Source organism: Marmota monax, unplaced genomic scaffold, assembly GCF_021218885.2.
Source record: "Marmota monax isolate L192 unplaced genomic scaffold, Marmota_monax_Labrador192_F-V1.1 WCK01_AAM20220418_F8-fsc00068, whole genome shotgun sequence".
Taxonomy (NCBI): Eukaryota; Metazoa; Chordata; class Mammalia; order Rodentia; family Sciuridae; genus Marmota; species Marmota monax.
In genome coordinates this window covers 6,967,284-6,989,569 of record NW_026692352.1, presented here as the reverse complement: position 1 = coordinate 6,989,569, position 22,286 = coordinate 6,967,284, and the positions used below count along the sequence as shown (strand labels likewise).

At 39.1% G+C, this 22,286-nt stretch overlaps 2 protein-coding genes across 5 annotated transcripts in view; both read right to left on the bottom strand.

Annotated features, from left to right (window-relative positions):
• Positions 1 to 17,176, bottom strand: part of Acer3 (alkaline ceramidase 3) — a 175,526-nt gene extending 158,350 nt beyond the window's left edge. Inside the window, exon 1 of one of the 4 annotated variants that reach the window (XM_058578557.1) lies at positions 17,038 to 17,176. In XM_058578557.1, the coding sequence (XP_058434540.1) occupies positions 17,038 to 17,101 (64 nt within the window). In that variant the 5' untranslated portion in view covers positions 17,102 to 17,176. Of the gene's footprint in view, positions 1 to 8,926; positions 9,116 to 17,037 lie in introns of those variants that run through there. The other 3 variants (XM_046442038.2, XM_046442037.2, XM_058578558.1) reach the window with 3 other exon arrangements.
• Tsku (tsukushi, small leucine rich proteoglycan) overlaps positions 10,480 to 22,286 on the bottom strand; it is a 63,539-nt gene continuing 51,732 nt past the window's right edge. The window contains exons 3-5 of the transcript XR_006851301.2: positions 20,666 to 20,819; positions 17,038 to 17,177; positions 10,480 to 11,317 (exon numbers count right to left, since the gene is read on the bottom strand). The gene's annotated coding sequence lies outside the window, so the exon portion shown is untranslated. The remainder of the gene's footprint in view (positions 11,318 to 17,037; positions 17,178 to 20,665; positions 20,820 to 22,286) is intronic.

Genomic DNA, 22,286 nt, shown 5'->3' with positions numbered 1-22,286 from the left:
GTGCCACCACGCCTGGCATTATCTTTCTGAACTTGGTTTCCTTACATACAAACAGAGATAACACCTACAGTTCATGGGGGGGGGGGGATGGAAAGTGCTCTATGAACTGTAAAGGCTTGCTTCTCCAAGTGCAATCTCTAGACCAGCAGTACTGGAATCACCTGATAGCTTATAAGAAATGCAGACTCTAAGACCACTTTTCAGACCTACTAAACTAGAATATATGTTTTAACAAGATCCCCCAAGTAATTCGCATGCACATGAAAATGAGGAACACTAATTAATGCACTGTTAGCATCTTCACCATAATAAAACAGTTCATTGAGAATTCTTTTTGTTCTGAGGAAGTCCTATGATTTGGTAACTCATTAAAATATGAAATCAACAACACTAATATTCTCCCCCTCCTCTCTACCATTTACCAGACTGAGAAACTACAGAATGTGGTGAAGTCTAGTCTTCACCACTAATTTGCAACAGAAGCTTGGCCAGATCAATTCACTTCTCAAGGTCTTTTCCTTACTTCTAATATTAGATCACTAGTTCCTTGTCTGAGGTCTCTGGATTTAGAAAGGTTTAAAAAATTGTATGGAGGAAGGCAGGAATAGTATGGTAGTCCATCAGACAGCTCTGGAATTAAGTGGCTTTTGGGTCACTTGGGCTCTGCCACTTAGTAATATGTGACCTTGGGCAATTTTCTTAATCTTCTTAAATTTCAATGTCCTCAACTGTAAAATTGGGATTATAATATTACCTACTTTGGAAATCAATCAGTATTAGCATATGATTAGAAAGGCATGCTCTGATAACTTTTCAGGGTAATAAAAACAGTTCAGACTAGGATTGTGACTCAGCGGTAGAGTGCTTGCCTAGCACATGGGAGGCCCTGGGTTCGATCCTCAGGACCACATAAAAAAATAAACAAATATATAAAATAAAGGTATTGTGTCCAACTTCTACTAAAAAAATTAAATAAATATTTTTAAAAAACAGTCCACATCTTGATTGAGATAGTAGTTACATAGGTATACACACCTATCAAAACTTTACAAATATACACTTTAAATGGATGTGTCTTAGGGCTGGGGTTGTAGCTCAGTGGTAGATACTTGCCTAGCATGTGTGAGGCACTGGGTTAGAACCTAAGCATCACATAAATAAATAAATAAACAATAAAGGTATTGTGTCCATCTACAACTAAAAAAAAAATATTTTTAAAAGGATGTATTTTATTATAAGTAATTTATAACTCAAAGATATTTTAGTGAGAGAGAGGGGGAGAGAATGTACTCTGGAGTCAGAAATGCATGAATTCAAGGGGCTGGTGTGTAGCTCAGCGGTAGAGTACTCACCTAGCACGTGTGAGGCCCTAAGTTCAATCCTCAGAACCACATAAGAATAAATGAATAAAATAAAGGTATTGTGTCCAACTACAACTAAAAAATAAATATTAAAAAAAAGCAATGCATGAATTCAAATCTTCATTTTGTCCCTGGCAAAGTAGAAAACTTTGAACAAATTATTCAATCCTTCTCTGCCTTAAATTTCCAGATCTCTAAAATATGACTAAAACTTAAAAGAGTAACTTAAAAAAAACCGTAAATAGGGCTAGGGTTGTAGCTCAGTGGTAGAGCACTCGCCTAGCATGTGTGAAGTACTGGGTTCGATCCTCAGCACCACATAAAAATAATAAATAAAATAAAGTCATTGTGGCCACCTACAACTAAAGAAATATATATTTTTTAATTTGTAAATATTATAACAAGGGTTCTTATCATATAATACACAAGAGAATGTTGCACATTAAGCCCCATAAGTGTTAGCTATTATTATTTCTATAGGCTATTTCCAATATTTTAAAAATCACATTTATCCACAAGAAGATTGCAATAAAAACAGTATGCTGTTTTGCTTTGGACTAGAATTATATTAAAACATTAAAGTAATTAGTAACTATCTCACATGGATCAATATAGTGTGGTAACAGTGACCAGCATTCATCTGATTGACATGTGTCTTATACTAATTAAAACAGGGATAAAGTACAATCAAAACTTAAGTAGAATAATAATAAATTACAATTTATGTGAGAGTGATAATAAATTCATGGAGCCTATAACAAATAAGAGGCTTCCTTATGATGAAAAAGTTAAAATAGCTGCTATGTTACCACATGATCCAACAATATTACTATTGGGGCTTGAAGAGCTATTTGTTTACCCACATTCACAGCTGCACTATTCACAATAGCCAAGAGGTAGAAGTGACCCAAGTGTTCATCAATGGAAGAATGGATAAAGAAAATATGGTATGTACATATAATAGAATATTATACAGCCTTTAAAAAAAGAAATTCTCATACATGCTACAACATCCATGTTGTGAACTTTCAGGACCTTATCCTAAGTGAAAAAAGACAGATTCCTCTTATATATCTGGAATAATAGAGACATAAAATAAAATGACAGTTGCCAGAAGCTAGAGAGAGGAGAGAATGAAGAGCTGTTATAGAGTTGAATAGAGTTTCAGTTTCACAAGATGAAGCATTTTGAAGATTTAGTGTACAACAATGTGAATGTACGTTAACACTACAGAACTGTATATTCTTAAAAATGGTTAAGATGATAAATTTTGTGTTATGTGTATTTTTCCACAATTTAAATAAAATATCAGTTGGTATGGTAGTTCTTGAGGCAGGGATATTGTAGAGCCTTTATGAATCTTTGTTTAAGTTTTTAATAAATACCATTTCCTAGTATTCCAACACGCCACATATATATTCATCAGAGCATCTAAACAACTTACTGCCAGTCTTTGACTTGGATATATTAAACCCATACCCTTTTATACACTGAATCTGGCCTTTCACTTGGCCTTTCTTCATCAGTTGACTTATGATGTTTTTAGGCTATAAGCTGGAGGTACCGCTGCTTGCCTGTCAGAAACTCTTAGGGAAAGGATTATCTACCTTAAAGTTATCACCCTCTGCCAGCCCACAGAGCCCCAGAAACAAAAAAAGCCAGAAGTGTGCTCACTTACTTGAGGCTTGCTATTCAAGGAAGATGTTAGGAAGAGACCCCAAGAAAAGGAAAGGAAAAGAAAAACAGCAAAGAGCTACAAGCAGCCAGAGGCCCTTTGAGGCATGTGTATGGTAGAGGCAACTGGCTAAAATTTCTTTTGTCTTGTGCTGCTGTGATAAGAAAATAATATTTCTTTCCCCATCTAAGTGAATTTCCCATAACAAAAGTATAAAGCCTGAGGGCTGCCCACTTTCCTTTAGCCTAGTTCCTAAGGACGGAAGAGGAGCGAAAAATTCACAAAAAAAGCTTGAATTATCCTAGCGCAAGAACAAAATAAAGATAGCTAGATGGTCATAACATAAGCTGCCATTCATTCTCTCCAACCATGGAAATCTTACCAACTAGGTGACTGTCTCAGACTGAGGTAGTCCCTATAAAAGCCATAATTAGAAATTTTCGAATATATTTATTAGCTTTCTGACAACCCCTCCCATAATGTCAATCCAGGATCTTCCAAATGCATTTTAGGAATGCAGTTCATTTGAAAGTAGGAGTGTACCTGTTGAATGTATATGTTCATACTCCTAATTAGCCTCTCCAACAACCAGAAGAGAAAATCTGTCTTCATATATACTTTAATAGACTGAAGCCTTGACAAAATAGGTACTCAGTAAATATTTGCTGAATAAATGAAACATTTTAAATAATTTTAACTGGATAATTAGAATTCCCCTTCATCTCCTTTTAGGTAATGTTTCTTTTGTTAGTCCAACAGTGCTTGAAATTCCACTTTGGGAAGATTGTTTGTCTTAGTAGAAAGGCTTATGAGATCTAAATTGGAATACCATTTCTGCCACTCAATAGCTGTATGACACTAAGCAAGTTTCTTAACTTCTCTAAAACTCAATTTCCTCTTCTTTAAAATGGGCTAACAGCCAGAAGCAGTTGGGTACACCTGTAATCCCAGTTACTCAGGAAAATGAAGCAGGCGGATCGCAAGTTTGAGATCAGCCCTGGCAACTTACCAAGGCCCATCTCAAAATAAAATGGATGGGAATATAGCTCAGTGGTAGAATGAGCTACACTGGATTCAATCCCTAGTAGCCCAAAAAGTGGGGAGTGGGAGATGTAACATTAATCTCCTTAATAGGAATGTTCTGTACATTATTAATACATAGGCAATCTTTACTTCGTAGAGTTTCAGCAGGCACAAATTTCAGTTACCAGAGTTTAGTTAAATAATGACAATCTCCCGAAAACACAATTCAAATTGCAGTTATCACTGTTTATTAACTGTGAGAAATTGAATATAGTCCAAACTTTGCTGCTAGATCTTCATTCCATAAATCCCATTATTATATAAACACTAAAAGAATATTATGTGGCTGGAGCTGTGGCTCAGTAGTAGAGCACTTGCCTAGCACGCACGAGACACTGGGTTTGATCCTCAACACCACATAAAAAACAAATAAACAAAATAAAGGTATTGTGTCCATCTACAACTAAAAATATATTTTTTTTTAAAAAAGAGTACTTTGTAAAGTGCTTGTCTGCTCTTCCCACAACTTATGGCACGGAATAAATTGCTGTGCCTCTATGAATCATTTCTAAATTTGAATTGGCTTACAACATTTTATTCTTTGTACTTTCAATGTTATGAAAGTACAATGTTATGAGCCACAACCTCAGCCCACTCTTTTTTTTAAATATTTTTTTAGTTGTATATGGACACAATGCCTTTACTTTATTTATTTTTATGTGGTGCTGAGGATAGAACCCAGTGCCTCACATGTGCTAGGCAAGCGCTCTACCACTGAGCTATAGCCCCCACTCCAAACTACTCTTGATAAGCTATTTTACAAAGAAATAAAACATTTTAATACCTGTGTTTTCAATTATTTAAGTTATAGTGTAAAAAATTTAGTTCTACTTCTTTCTCATTCCCCTACATATTTATAACCAACAATAAGAGGGTTTATACAATGTTTGACAAAAAAATTTAAAGGTCACAGAATAATTCTAACTTTTCTTATTGATTATGAAGACTGTTTTGTCTAGTTTTAATGTGCATGGCTATTTGTATGGTCCCATACTACCTGACAAAATGAGGATTCCCATACTTAAAAAGTCTGGCATCAATCGGATCATTATTTCACAAATAAAGAGAGACCCTTTGCCCTTTTCCCTGGTTCTCACAATCTGCTCAAATGAAAAGGAATTTGGATTGTTGTTGGTTCATGCTAAAAAGATAGTTTTTCAGGTGCTGAAAGTGACAAAGAACCATATCTAAACACACAATTGCCCAAACTCATTATTATAACCCCAAAATATATACTCTATTGCTGAAAGATAATTGAATAGTTGAAAGATACTTGAATAACTTGAATTGCTATTCAATTTATCTTTTGTGATAGAATAGGATTTCTTGTCTGTCCTATCCCCCTTGAATGTGTGATTGAAAGAATGAAGGGAGAGGCAATACAGTCTAACAGTTTTAAAGTCACATCTCAATTTGAATACTGTCTCTACACCATTTATTGTGACTGTATATAAATTAGTTCTCAGAAACTCAATTTTCTAAACTGTGAGAGATAACAATACCTTCTTTTTAAAATTATTGTAAAGAGCAAAAAAGATAAATTATATGAAATGCTTAGCAAGTTGTGGAACACAGCAAACATACAGGTAACAACTATTATTACTATCATCCTTAATGTTGTCATTAATATAAATATAATGATAAAATGGCATTTATTTTGAACACATATTTTAAACATATTATTACTAATCAGTATATTTTTCAAAGATCCATTTCTCTTATTTCAAGTTATAATAGACACCCACCACTTGCTGTGGTATTTGACCTCAACTTCCTCCAAATCATTTTCTCCCAAGGTACATGCGCAAAGGGCTGCCAACATACGCACTCATCCTCTTCTTGCAACCCCTCAGATTCCTGTGTCAAAACCTTCCTGCAGTCTGCTCAGTTTCCTCTTCTGAGGACATTGAGAACTAAAGCCATTTCCTATTTCTCAGAGCTATCTGTCAGAATACTAGTATCTACTCTCTTATAATTCACATGATCAACTGCCAGTATTCTCTTTTGATTCTAATCCAAAGCCTTGGTTCTAAACTAAAAGTCATTATACTTATGTAGACCAAAAAGAGTGCAGGAAATCTAAAGGCCAACTCAGGCTCCTTTCCTCTACTAGTTAATTCCTCCTCAGATTCTCACATTAGTTAGCTGAGCAATGTCTGCTCTAACACCTTTAGTGAAAATCCTCTTATCCTTAAGCCAACCCGTTCTGTGATAATATCATTAGAAAGATTTTCTTTATGCTGAAGTTATTCCTTATGTTAGTTTTCTCCATCCATTGCCCCAATTCTAAATTCTAGAGAAACTGGAAAAGTTAACTACTATATATGAGAGTCCATCCAATATTTGAAACCACTAAGTAAAAGAAAAAAAGTTCTACATTTCCAGCTCAGAGAGAACAGCTTTAAATCCTTTCTCTCTCTCATGATCATGGTCTTCTGGACCAGGTATGGGCTTACCAAAGCAATTTAAAAATCTGAAAAATGGGCTGGGGATGTGGCTCAAGTGGTAGCACGCTCGCCTAGCATGCGTGAGGCACTGGGTTCGATTCTCAGCACCACATAAAAATAAAAGAAAGATATTTTTAAAAATTTATGTATGTATATATGTGACTGCATGACCAATGTGATTCTGCAACCTGTACACTCAGAAAAATGAGAAATTATACCCCATCTGATTAAAATGTATGTCAAGATCATTATACTGTCATGTGTAAATAATTTTTTAAAAATTGATAAAATGCTTCCTTAACCTATATTCAAATTGCCAAGTAATTACACTACAAATAATCCCTTTGCCATATTTCTCCATTATTATGTAAAAACTAATAGCTCAGGAAAAATGATTCTCAGCCCTATCATGGTCTCAACTTCCTCCAAATCAAGTCCCAAAAGCTACAAAAAAAAAAAAAAAGTTTTCTTTCTTTCTTTTTAATAGCCAACTACAGGGACAGAATAAAGGAGGATTATTTTGTATGAAACTCTAGCCTTTTTTTTTTTTTTGAGACAGGGTCTTCCTAATTTGCTTAGGCCTTGCTAAATTGTTGAGGTTGGTTTTGAACTTCTGATCCTCCTACCTCAGCCTCCCAAGTCGCTGAGATTCTGGGATTACAGGCCTGCCACCAGGCCTGGGATCTTGTCTCTTTTCTACAAAGCCAAACACACATGCCTAGGAGAAGGAGTCAGTAATAAGAAGGTTAGCTGCGAAGAGTTTTGCCTCATGTCCTGACAAAGTGGATTCAATTAAAATAAGGCAGTAATAACCAAAGAATTAGATTGTCTCTGCATCTTGCAGAAGCAGGTACCTGAAAGAAGGATGAAATCCTGTGCTCTTAAAACTTGACCAAAATAGGGGCTGGGGTTGTGGCTCAGTAGTAGAGTGCTTTCCTAGCATGCTGAGGCACTGGGTTGGGTCCCCAGCACCACATACAAATAAATAAAATAAAGGTATTCTGTCCATCTCCAACAACAACAACAAAATGACCCATTAAAAAAAACAACGTATTTTTTAATATTTATTTTTTAGTTATAGATGGACACAATATCTTTCTTTATTTTTTTATGTGTGAAGGCCAGCCTAACCAGATTCCGGCAGTCCTCAGTCACCGGATACTCCTGCTTTCCCCGCAGCCCTGGTGCCTCAAGCATAGTAGGCAAGCTCTCTACCTCTGAGCCACAACCCCAGCCCATCAACATATGTTTAAAAAAAAAAAAAAACTTGACCAAAATAAACAATAGAAAATCTCTCAAGCCTGGCAGAAATGATTATCTAGGAAAACACACACACTCACACACACACACAAAACCACCACCAACAACAACCCAGACCTGGCCAGCAATGCCTGTTAGAGCAAAGGCTTGAGGAGGACTCTTAAGTTCCCAGAAGGTGTGGTGAGTGGAAGTAGGGTTCTCAGATGACCATTAACCCCTAGGAAGTCTGACGAGGTTCACAGTGAAGCAATGACTTGGTCCCTCCTGCCCTCAGAAGGCTGGCACAAGCAGAAAGGTACTTGATCCTCTGCCTTCTACTTCTGGCGCAAGATGGGAGTTGAATAGTACTAGCAGATCATTTCTGGTACCCGAAGATATGGGAGAGGGAGTTGGATATCTGAGATCCTAAAACTGTTCCCTGGAGATGGTGAGGGGGGGTCATATAAGAAAGGAGAAAGAGAGCTGGGGTTGTGGCTCCGCGGTAGAGCGCTCTCCTAGCGTGGGTAGGCGCTGGGTTCGACCCTCAGCACCACATTAAAAAAATAAATAAATAAAATAAAGGTATTGTGTCCAACTTCAACTAAATATATATAGAGAGAGAGAGAGAAAGGAAGGAAGGAGAAAGAAGACTGGAAAGACCTTAGAGTTTTCCCAGACTTGGGGGAAGACGGAGCAAGGAAGTGTTCCCCTCTGGCTGAGGAGGGGGTGACAACAGTAGAACAGGTGTCCTGGGCTCTCATTCCAATAAGCAGAGACCTCCACTCTCCCGACCCCTTCTGGGCTGCCCGCTGCCTGTCTCCACTCCGCGGACAGGTAGGAATTCCCATTTCCAGCCCTGCTTCTCAGGCTGTCCCCTTAGGTCGAGCAGGGGCTCCCCATTTCCCGTCTGACCCCAATGTGAAGGCCAGCCGAAACGGTTTCCGGCAGTCCTCCCTCGACACACCGGACACCCCTGACCACACTCCTGCTTCCCCGCGGCCCCGGACGCCAGGCCTGGTGCCTCCCCTCGCGGCCAGGTTCGTCCTCTGCCTTCTCCACACGGCGCCTCCACTCAGCCCGGTGTCCCTACTCCCTCCCTCCCCGCCTCAGGCCACACTCACAGAACTCGGCGACGTACTCGGTCACAAAATAGTTCTCCTCGCACCAGTCCAGTGTGGAGGTCGTAGGGCCCCAGTAACCCTCCCGGTCCAAAGCCGGAGCCATCGCGTCGCTGCAGCCACCCTAGCTGCGCTCGGATCCGCGGCTCTTAGGCCAGCTTGGGCCCAGCTCGCGCGCGCGCGCGCGCGCGCTCGCGCCCCGCCCTCGGGGGAGGGAAGGGCCGGCGCCGTCACTAAGGCTGCCCTAGGGAGGCCACGCCCATCTAGGGCGTGGCGGTCGCAGGGCCCACCCCAAGGGCGCCCTGTGGCCAGGTCCCTCTTTCTCTAGTGGGCAGACAGAGCTGAGACCCAGAAAGGAGGTAGATAGCTGAGCTGTCTGGCCGGCCTAGACCACCCCAGTGGTTCCCGATATCCCCGGAGGCTTTTTTTCTGTCCAGATGTGTCTGAGCCTCTATTTGTGTGGGGGCGGTTTGATTTAATGGAGGCAGAGATGGAATGAAGCCTTCTCTACAAGCCCTTGCTTGAGCAAACCTGTGTGGCCAGGCACCTCAGGGTATAACTTTAGCCGCAGGCCTCAAACAGAAATCTAGAAACAGCATCCCCAGCCAGCCCCAGGGATTCCCACGAAATAAGTCGTAATTATCTAATAAAGGTATAAAGCAGTCATGGGGACAAAGGGAAAGGGCAACAACTCCCAGGACCAAAAGAAAAAAAAAAGAAGAAGAAGAAGAAGTTAGGTGCTAAAATCCTAAAAAGAACTTTCTAAATAAAGTACTAAAATAGTTTGACAGCTTCAGTTTGGGATTCTAATCGCAGAGGTTTCTGCCTTGTAGTTATCTATAATTGTGCCCTACTCTTCAGGCAACCAACAACCTCTCTCTACTTTCAACTTCAAGACTCAAATACTCCACAGAATCTCCAGAGTGATCTATTGAAAACAGATGCTCTAGAGGGGATGGCTCTCACCTGTAATCCCAGCTACTTGGGAGACTGAGGCAGGAGGATCTCAAGTTGAAAGCCATCATGAGCAACTTAGTAAGACCCTATCTCAAAGTAAAATTCAAAAAAAGTACTGGGGATGTAGGTCAGTGATGCATAGAATGCACAAGGCTCTGGGTTCAATCCCCAGTACTGCAAGCAAACAAAACCCCACAGAGATGCAATCACCATTGCCTTTTGTGTTCAGCTCCACCAAATTTTCCCCTCACTTCTCACATTCCTTCCTTTGCTTCTGAAGTCAGCTGGAATGGTCTTCCTGTCTTCATTTGGCTAACAGTCTACTTGTCCTTTAAAATCCAGCTCCCTGAGCTCTCTCTGACTTCAATACCCAAGAGCTTCCTTTGATGCCACCCTGAATAGAGACATTGTTTTCAATTCTTTATGCAGAACTCTGCTTGACCAATGTGTTATGAAATGAAGAGTATACATTAAAGATGATAGAATCACTATTTTGTAAATAAATAAGTCACATGAGGTGCAATCTGCCACAGTCTGGCTGGGCACAATCAGGAGCCACTTGTCAAAAGAAACTAACTTTATTTTTAGAACCACACAAGCCAAACAAAACAGCCTCTCAGGAAAAACCCTCAGAGCCTCAACTGCCACCACCGGCTTTTCACAAGTCTCTCTCTCCCCCACAAGCTTCTCTCCACCTCCCACAATCCTCCTGCTCTTGAGGCCGATTGGCTGGGTCACGTGGGCAGAGCCAAAAAAGTCCCCCAATGAGCAGCTCCGTGGTCTGAAAGGGCAGGGAAACAGCCCAATGAGTATCACCGCAGAGGAGCCAATCAGCTAGATGTTGCTGGGGCCGCCGTGAGCCAATCATCAGCCGGCAGCTGGAAGTTTGCTGGCAGCTGGAAGTTTGCTGGGGCCCCTTCGGCTGTGGCTCTCAACATCTCCCCCTTTCTGTTTAAACAACAAGCATGTGGCTTAGGGACCGAGCCTGCCTTAGGTTGTCCAATAGTACATATGGTCCTTAGGTTGGTACCATTGCAATTGGATCTTACCCGTCACTGACTACTGGTCCAGTATACAGCCACACCTGTGGAGAGGTCTTTGTACCAGCGGGGGGGTGAGGTTCTTTGCCTCACCTCTGTTGGCCCCCAAATTTTAGCTGGACGATCATGACAAGCAGAAGGGAGGAAGATACACCAGGCCAATTGACGGCTCCTTTTGGAAAAATTGTACCACCAATGACATCATCAGCAAAAATACCCCAACACTACCACAAGTCGCTGCACCAACAGATAGTTCACAATGCATACAGGTGAGCTCACAATGTGTCCAGGAAAGTTCTGCAAGCAGTTCAGTGATGGCTATTGTAGAAGCTGTAGATTGGTTTTATCTTTGACTTCACCAGCACTGGGATGAAGATAGGAATTCTGGCAATAATGGCTAAAGAAAAAATTATGTAACATTACAGAAGGCACTAAAAGAAAACAATTTTCTTAACAATTTACATTGTCTTTAAGAGAATTATTAAATATAATGAAAAGGAAAGGTGAAAGTAAACAAACAGATCTGTTAACCTTCTTTTTTGTTTACATATTAAAACAATCCTCAACAGTTGTTTACCCAATTTAAATTAAACCATATAAATCACGTGAAAAAAAAAATATTTGGATCCATTTTATCATGAGCGCTCATCATATATGATATATGGACATACATACATTCAAACATATAACACAAAACACAAGTGTGCACACATAATATAATACATACAACACATAACATTATAGTAAAGGCCTTATAACTTTTTACAGGTGAAATCTCCATTGCAATGTTTAAAAACTCTATAGTCAAAAAATAGAACTGATCAGCAAAACATTAACCTAGGTCTGTATGAGCTCAAAAAACAAAATAGAACTTCATGATATGGCAAAGGGCAATAATAAAATAGATATTGAAAAAAGCATCCTGGTTCTGTTGCAGATGTAAGAATAGCCAAACTGGAGTTTTGGATATCAGTTGTTCTGGATTTGAGCCAAATCATCTTCTTTTTGGTCTGTAGAAATCGATTTAGTTAATCTTTCTGGAATCCAAATCGGCTGCTGTTCTCCCTGTGGAAACACATAAACAGACCCCCGACTCCAGACAATCACTGGGTCAGGACCTTGGTTAATCTCTCTGGAATCCAAATCGGCTGCTGTTCTCCCTGTGGAAACACACAAACAGACCCCCGACTCCAGACAATTACTGGGTCAGGACCTTTCCATTGTCCTGTTAGAATATCCTTCCAAAGTACCTTGGGCTTATGCACATTTTTTGGACACATATGCCTTTCCGCAGCACTAAGTCCTGATGAATCCAAATTTAAAAAGTTTAGAGTAAAAAGGGTTATTTTAAGTTTATCTTTGGGGAATATATACCCCTTCCCAATTCCTTCTTTTTGCTTTAATAAGTACATTTTAATAGTTTGATGAGCTCTTTCAACTATGCCTTGTCCCTGTGGATTGTATGGGATTCCTGTTATATGAGTAATGCCAAATGTTGAGCAAAATTGTTTAAAAGAGGTAGAAGTATAACCAGGGGCATTATCTGTTTGTAACTGTTTTGGAACACCCACAGTGGCAAAATTTTGTAAGCAATGAGCTATAACATCTTTAGTTTTTTCTCCGGCATGAAGGGAGCCCATCAAAAATCCAGAAGAAGTATCAACTGTAACATGCAATCAAAGGTAGAAGACCTGAGACATGAGGAACACACAACCTTCCACAAATTGATCCTAGCAGACAATAAACGCAGAAACTTTACTTGCTAGTGCAAAACCTAGAAATAGAGGTAGTGTTTTATAATATAATAAAAATAGTAGGAGATCTGATTTTTTTTCTTTTGAAGACATGAGCTTCTGCTGTTTACTAGGACTGTTTGGCTGGATGCTAGAAACACACACAGGTAAAATCCAAGAAGGCAGTCTACAGGGAGATTAAAAAAAAAAAAAAGCCACTGAAGTGTGGGAAGACTTCTCTTTCCAAGCATTTTTAAAATCTCATTCTCTAAAACTTCCATTTTGCATATGTTTTTGTTTTCATTTTTTGTTTGATTTTTGGCACCAGAGATTGAACTGAGGGACACTTAACGACTAAGACACATCCCCAGCCCTCACTAGGTTGCTCACATCCTTGCTTAGTTGCTGAGGCTGGTTTCAAATGTGCAATCCTCCTGCATCATCCTCCAGAGCAGCTGGGATTATAGGCATGTGCCACCACACCTGGCATGTATGATTTTAATATATAATAATTATTAGTATATATAACTTATAAATGAATCAAAGAATATATATTTGTATACTTAAACTAATGTGCAAAATATATATATATACTCAAAAGTGATTGCTGAAGAGGTATACAGTCAAAACAGTGTATCAGCTATATCAACCACAACAAAGAATGTGATAATACTTTGCTTGGAGGGTACGGGGGATTGTGAGATCCATGCTCCCCATTCCCATTCCTGTGGAAATAACCTCTGAGCATCAGGTGACTCAAGGTAGGAGATAAGGCCTTGTCTGAGTCCACACTACACAGTGTTCATCAACAGTGGGCAACAAACAGAAAACTACCATAACAAGGACAGAATCAGGGAGAAATTCCCCCACCCAGGAGAAAAGATGTGCTGCAGAATAATCATTCAGAAATCAAAGTAAATCACACAGTTCCTTCAGCAATGTCTATCTTTCTTTCTTTCTCCTCTTTCTCTAACCCCCACCCCATACACACACACAAAGAATAAAATCAATGCATTGAGGGGCTGGGGATGTGGCTCAAGTGGTAGCGCGCTCGCCTGGCATGCATGCGGCCCGGGTTCAATCCTCAGCACCACATACAAAACAAAGTTGTTGTGTCCGCCGAAAACTAAAAAATAAATATTAAAAAAAAATTTAAAAAAAAAAAAGCAATGCATTGAAATGTACGGGACCCAGAATAGCTGACACTATCTTGAAAAAAAAAAACCAAAATTCTCAATATGAACACTTACTACAAAACTGCAATAATCAAGACAGTGTTGTACCGGCATAAGAATAGACATATGGGTCAATGGAATAGATTTGAAACTCCAGCAATAAACCCTTGTATTTATGGTCAAATGGTTTTAAACAAGGGTGCAAAGACAATTCAATAGGGAAAGAATAGTCTTTTCAACAAATGGTGCTAGAGCAACTGGATATCCACGTGCAATAGAATGAAATTCGAATCCTTCTTGCCACAACAAAATTCAACTCAAAATAGATCAAAGACCTAAATGCAAAAGCTAAAACTATAAAAGTCTCAGTAACTGTTTGTAACCTTAGGCTAGACAATTTTTTTATATAAAGTAATGAAAGAAAAAATAGATAAATTGGATTTCATTGGAATTACAAACTTTTTGTTGCAAATGACACTATCAAGAAAACAAAAAGACAATCCACAGAATGGAAGAAAATGTTTGCAAATCATATATCTGATAAGAGACTTGTATTCAAAATATATGAAGAATTCACAGCTAAAAAATGAAAAGACAAATAACCTAATTAAAGAATGGGCAAAGGATCTACATAGACATTTCTCCAATGAAGATATGAAAATGGCCAATAAACACATGTTCAACATCATTAGCATTTATATAAATCCAAATCAATGTGACAGTGAGATGCCACTTCCATACATAGGATGCTATAATCAAAAACAAACGATAACAAATGCTGGCGAGGATGTAGAAAAATTAGAACCTTCATGTATTACTGGTATGTTAAATGGTGAACAACTTTGAAAATACTTTGTAGTTCCTCAAAGTGCTAAACTAACTTATCATGTGACCTGGCAATTCTACACACCTAGGTATATACCAGGAGAATTGAAAACATAAGTCCCCAAAAAACTTGAACAAGAATGTTCATAGCAGCATTATTCACAGTAGCCAAGAATTGGAAACAAGCCAATATCTATTAACTAATGGATGGGTTGGAGTGTGGTATATCCATACAATGAATGATTTTTCAGCAATAAAAAGGAATGAAATATGCATACATGATACAGATGGATGAGCCTTGAAAAACTTATGCTATGTCAAAGAAGCCAGACACAAAAGGGCACATATTATGATGCCATTTTTCTTGAAATATACAGAATAAGCAAATCTATTGAAATAGAAAATAAATTAGTGGTTGCTTAGGACTGAGAAGGGAAGGAGGAATGGGCGTTGACTGCCAAAGGGTATAGGGTACCTTTTGGGGATGATGAAAGTTCTAAAATTAGGTTGTGGTAATGGTTGAATAACTCTGAATGTGAAGAAAAGGAAAAAAATCATGGAATTGTACACTTTAAATGACTGAACTATGTGGTATGTGAATTATATCTTAATAGAACTGGATTTTTTAAAAATTAAGTCTTATCTTGGAAAATTTAGAAAATAAGAAAACAGGGGGGAAAAAAGAAACCACTCAGAATCCCACCAACTGGCAATAACCATTGTGAAATATTATAAAAGGTACAGCCTGTGTATTAGAGAGAAACCAGAAAACACTATTAACCTAGAAGCCAAGTGATGAAAATGTTTGAAGAAGATCCTTTTGACTAGACTCATTTATTCTATGCATGGATTAAAAAGGTATACACTCACATATTGTTGGTAGGACTGCAAATTGGTGCAACCACTATGGAAAGCAGTATGGAAATTCCTTAGAAAACTGGGAATGGAACCACCATTTGACACAGCTATCCCACTCCTTGGTTTATACTCAAAGAACTCAAAATCAGCATACTACAGTAATGCAGCCATATCAATGTTTATAGCAGCTCAATTCACAATAGCTGAACTATGGAACCAACCTAGATGTCCCTCAATAGATGAATGGATAAAGAAAATATGGTGTATAAACTCAATGGAATATTACTCAGCTTCAAAGAAGAGTGAAATTATGGCATTTTCCAGTAAATAGTTGGAATTGGAGAATATCATACTAGGTGAAATAAGCCAATCCACAGAACCAAAGGCCGAATGATTTCTCTAATATGCGAACGCTAATTCACAATAAGGCGGAGAGCACTAGGGAAGAATAGTGTTACCTTAAATTAGGTAGAGGGAAGTGATGGGAGGGGATGTGGGGATGGGAAAGATAGTAGACTAAAACAGACATTATTACTTTATGTAAATATGTGAGTACATGGCCAATATGATTCTGCAACATGTATACTCAGAAAAATGAGAAATTATATCCATCCCATCTATATATGATATATCAAAGTGCATAAATGCATTCTACTGTCATATATAACTAATTAAATAAAAAAATTTAAAAAGGTATTATATATAATACATTGAACACAGCTGAGATGAGCTAATGATTTCATATCTCTTTAAGTATTTTATTAACAAAATGTAGACTGACATCATGCATTTCTTCTTTTACTTTGCTATTTGTTTGAATGGCACCTGCATTAGATTTTTTTTTACTGTCATAGTTGACTCTCTCCAGATCAATCAAAATGCTCCCATGAAATTGTCAGTTGAATCACAAAAAAATCCTCATGAATATCATTAATAGATATATCATATTCAATTATATAGTTATACCATAGAGTACTTTATTATGTTATATCTATTTTACTATCCCCATATTTAGGTGTTTCCAGTGTGTATATAGGTGGTCCCCAACTTACAATGGTTTGATTTTTCAATAGTGTGAATAGTATCCATGCAACCATTTTGGTTTTCAATTTCAGTATAGTACTCAATAAATCCCATGAGATATCCAGCACCTTATTAGAAAATAGGCCTTGTGTTTGATGATTTTGCCCAGGCATAGGCTAAAGTAAGTGTTCTGAGCACATTTAAGGAAGGCCAGGCTGAGCTTGGATTTGGTAGATTAGGGATATTAAATGCATTTTTCATCTATGGTATTCTCAATTTAGGATGTCAAGGAGCATCTGTATTTATTTTTCAAGTAACAGATAAGAACCCAAATTTCGAAAGCTTTCAACCAGATTCCTACTGAAAATTATTTTTACTTACTAGTTCCCAAGTTGACAAAAGAAATCCAACCGACAATCCATTTTTTTCTACATGATATGTTGTGCCATGTTACAACTGCAAAGGAAAACCTAAAGCCACAAAAAACAAATGTGCAGACTCACCACAGGTTAAATGAAGCCTGCCAGTTTCTTCTTGGCCTTTTTTCTGATCCATGATCAAACACATTATCCATTGTACCCTTGGCCTGTACTTCTTGACCTTTCTTAATTCTGGGCATGGTTATGGAAGCTCCGCAACACTTCTGCAAAATTTTAATAAGTAAAAGTCAGTTTATATAAGAATCAGCAAAATGAATTCGACATCTTCTATAGACCAAGACTTAGGGCTAGTGTTGGGAATATAGACTGGAAGACCATAGCTTCTGTTGTTGCACCTGGTGATAATTTCCCTGGCAAAATGAAATACAAGACATACTCACCAAGCAAGCTAGCAAATTCGTTTTCTAATTTTATTTATTAAAATTATTTAATGAAACCCAACTATGTCTTAGAAACTATTCTAGGCAATGGAAAAGGACAGAACAGATACATCTCAAGGATCAAATTATAATTGCTAACACTAATATTTACTCTTCCTGGCACTGCTCTGTCTTTAGAATGATCTTTTAACACCTTTCTAACAGTCCTATGAATTGAGTACTATCTTTAGTCCTCATTTACAAATAATGAAACTGATGGAGTGAGTTGGAAATTTCACCCAAGGGTAACCAGATAAGCATCTGAGCCAAGGAATCCAGGCAGTGCCGTGCCAGGTCACATTCTTATCTTCTGTGCCAAGCTGGCCTTGTAGGAGCTCAGAGGAAGGGGATGTGCTGAACAGAGAGAACTTACGGGCCAGCATCTGGAGTGAAAGAATGAGGCTTGAGAATTCTGCAGGGTAAATAGCATTAGGAGAGTAAATGGTTTGGGGCAAGTGATGACACAGGTAAGTTTGCAGAAGAGATGACAGAATGATTGAACTGGGGAAGACTGGAGGCTTAGGGTTAGGGTTAGGTTCCAAGGACTGTTAGATCGATCCTATGAGGAACGGTACTGATGGAGAGGAAGAGGCAAATTTACCGGTGATTAATAGGAAGAATCAATAGGATTTGGAGAGAAATTTAGAAACAGAATTGAGGGAGAAGGAGGAGATGGATTTCTAGCCAGTCCCAGCCATTGGGAGGGTCAGAAAATTAATCTGGCTGCACTGGTGGCTGGGGTAGCTGGTCAGGGCATGAAGCAAAATGGAGGAAGCATTTCTAGGCAGGAAAATAGCCTGCAAAGACTTGAAAGGGCAGGAGAAAGGCAGGCAGAATGAGACCCTTAGAGGGACCAAACCGGCGCTCTGAGATGGGGGAGGGGTGAGGACAACTCTCCAGCTGAGAATGGAAAGGTTGGCACCTTGTGTGCTGTACTGAGGCCTGTGGGTTTATCCCAGGGACAGCAGGAGTGTTCAAGGAAGGAAATAAAATGCCCAAATTCGCATGTGAGGGAAAATAGTTTTGGAGGTTTGGTGTATTTTTTTTTTTCTTTTTAGTGGGGCAAGATGAGGAGAAAGATCAGACAAATCCAATAGGAGGCTGTGGCAAATAATCTTGGCAAAGGCAAGAACAGACAGGTTAAATTGCAACGCAGGTCCTGGGCAGCCCTGGCACTAGCCCTCCCAGAGAAAACCAAGTTTCCTTGTTTTATGAGAAACAGGAGGACTGAGGTTTACTAGGTCAGCTCCTGAGCCCAAAACATGCCACCCTGGGAGGTGACACCACATGTATGATTAGATTCACCAGCCCCTGCTTAATGCAGGTCTGTGGGAGATCCTGTCTGGAGAGTTGTTACAAAATAAATTTCATGGGGATTGAATATTCTCTAAATAGCCTGAAATTGAATGTCTTGTTTTGAGTGAGGTTATGGAAACATCAACAATAACAAAGTCCTCTAAAGACACTTCCCCTTCAACAGAAATTCCTTCTTTCAACATTGCTTATAAGTTAAGCCCTCTCTGTCCTTTAACTCATGAAAGTCATTCACATGTGTGCTTGTTGGGGTGCCTGGTTCTCTCCTATCCACCCCACAGCTGTCAGTTACCATCTAGATGCTGACCTGAATCTCTGTCTCTAAACTAGATCTGTCTCCAGAGCTTTAGCTCTTGAATCAGTTAGGATCATGTTTTGCTACAGGTGACAGAAAACCAGTTCCAGTGCCTTAATCAGATAAGGGTTTTGTTCTTCTCAGGTGGTAGACAGCCAGGACCATGGCTCAGCAGCACAATGCCAGAATCCTATCTTTCTGCTCTTAGCATTTGTCCTATGTCTGCTTCTTGTCTCAAGCATCCCAATCCTGTTTAGCCAAGGGAAGGAAAAAGGGCCAGGACAAAAGAATAATACCAGCTGGGCCTGACCATTGTTATCAGAAAAACAGTAGTCCCTCCAGAACTCTGCCCAGTGATACATTTAGAGCCTTTTGGTCAGAACAGGGTTCTTAGGAGCAATCAGAGAGTCCAGGAAGACTGGCAAGAGAGTCTAGGAGAGTGAATATTTTTGCTGGGCCTATGGCCATCCCAAGCCAAGACTTCTGTTAGGAAAGAGGTCGGGAGGAAAGGATATTGAGTGAGCAACTGACAGGATCTCCCACAGACCTGCATTTCCAGCTATCTTCTGAATAGCTCTGCTTGGATATTTCATAAGGACCTCAAATTCCACATGTTCTAAAGTGATTTCATCATTTTCCCTCCATACTAGTTTCTTTTCAGTAGTTTCTTTACTATGGTGAAATTCACAACCATTGACCCAGTTGCTAACGTTAATTGACTCCCCCATCCAGGCACATCAGATCAGTTACCAACCCCCCGAGGCCTTTTGTCCACTTCCCTCCTCCCACAGCCACTGCATCAGTCCAGGTCATCATTGCCTGCACCCTAACTGGTAGCCCCAAGGAAAGTCTTGTCCTGTCCCATCTCACAACCTCTTTTTTTGTACTATGGCTGCCAGAGAACTCTTTCTTAAACTCAAAACTATCCACGTCCCCCTCCAAGTGAACAAATAATTTTCAGTGATTTTCCACTACCAAGGGTCCAAACGCCCCGACACAACCAGCAAGGGTTTTAGACTTGGTTCTGCCCACCACTTAGGCCTTGCTACCACATTCCAAAAATACTCTCTCTTCCCTATACTGCCTCTTCTGTTGATCCTGGGCTTTTGTAAACATTGTCCTTTCAGCTTGAAAGTCCCCTTTCCTTTCTGTCCAGCCAATCACTAACATCTTCTGATCCTTAGGTCTCTGCTCCGACCAGGCTTCTTCCAGAATCTCTTTCCCCATCTCTCATTGTGACTCTTATCACTCTGCCTCTGATCATCTGTTACTCCTCTTCCTCAGCAGCAGGCTCCCAAAGTTCACATCAGAATCGCTGCTTGTCATGTTCCACTACAAACCTGAAGAGGAAGACTCTCTAGAGCCCCGATGGAGTCTACCTATTGAGCAAACAGCTTGGTTCATTGTGAGTCAAGTGGTCCAATAATGACATCTTGAGAAATACTGAAGCAGGATCTGGACAGCTTCAGCACCAGAAATGTGTCTGGGTCCCCACTGTGTCCCTAGTGCCCAGCACAAAGCCAGATACTGAGTCAGCTGTCTACTCCAAATCCCTCCTCCTTCCCCTCCTCTACCTTGCCTTATCCACATAAAATAATGATTACTATTACAGGGTAGCACAGATTTTGATGTCATTGATAAATAGGTCAATCAGTTGACTTACCAGTGTCCATCAATTGATTAACTGGTCTCTCCCAGTGATTCTCCATATCTGAAAGATCTCCATATCTGAAGTCCAAACTCCATGACACGCCTGGGATTTGCCTCTTTTTATCTCTAAGACTTTGAACAATTTGTTTGAGCCTTGGCTCTGTCACCTAAAAATTTTTTAAAAATATATTTATATTTCTTCTTAAGGTTGCTAATAAGAGTAAAACAATGCCTGAACCAATAGTGAGAACTCAAGACACATTAGCCATTTATTATTACTTCTGTTATTACAACAACTATTTATGGAGGGCTTGTTAAGTTGCAGCCAGGCATTTGAGCAAACATTTTTATATGCATTATTTCATTTAATTCACCCAGTCAACTAGCAATAAAAGGTGACTGTCACCTAGCAATCACTATTCTCATTTTACAGATAAGACAACCAAGGCTCGAGAGGCAAAGTGATTCATACTAGGAAAGGAGACAGCAAGTGGAAGAGATAAATTTTAAATTTGGTTAATAAGGAAATAAGATTAATCAAGTTTAGCAACCAGCTGGAACAACATGAACTTTCACACATTGCTGATGGGAATGTAAATTGATATGCACTCTCTTTGGAGAGTAATGTCTGGCAAAAGTGAAGACATGCATTCTGAATGATTCAACGAATATACTCTTAGGGATAGATCCTGAAAAATTCTCACCACCTATATATAAAGAGACATGCATAAGAATATCTCATGATTTCTTATTGAACAGAATTATATTTAAATAACTGGAGTATAATCACAAAATGAAATAATATACGTCATTTATAATGAATGAATCTCAAAACACATTGAGAAAAAAATAGGCACAGTAGGACACCATTTATATAAAGTTTTAAATGTGCAAGACAAGACACCGATTTTATATAGGTACTACATAAAAACAGAGAATTTATAAACTACAAATTCAAGAAGATAACAACCTAGGGCTGGGGATGTAACTTCGTAGTATCGCAAAAAGAAAAAGGAAAAGGGGAAAAAAAGATAATAATCTATAGGGAAAGAATAATCGGAATTAGGAAGACTTCTGCAGAGACATTCAAGTGTGTATCTAATGCTTTGTCTCTTAAAAAAAACAAATGAGCTGAAGCAAATAGAGTTTGAGTACCCATTATCCAAAATCTAAAATACTTGGGCTCATAAGTGTTACAGATTTCAGATTTTTTCAGGTTTTAGAATATTGCATATATGCAGTGAGATACTCGTCCAGGACCCAAGTCTAAACATGGAATTCCTTTGTATGTCATATACATCTTGTACACATAAGCTGAAGATGATCTTTGCAATGTTTTTAGTGCATCTACATTTTGAGTGCAACCCCTCCAGTGCCCTACTTCTGTCGTTGCTCAGAGTTTCAGACTTTGGAGCATTGCAGATTTTCAGATTAGGAATCCTCAAACTCAAGAGCAAAATATTCAGTTAGGACTGAGCTGGGTAATGGGTGTAAAGAGGTTAGTTATATTATCCCATTTTTGTGTGTGCTTTAAATAATTTGTAGAGATTTCATTAAGGACATGTTTAAGAGGTACTGGGGGCCCAGAAATCTCCTTTGGGCCATCCCTTCCACATGCAGCCTGCACCTTGCTT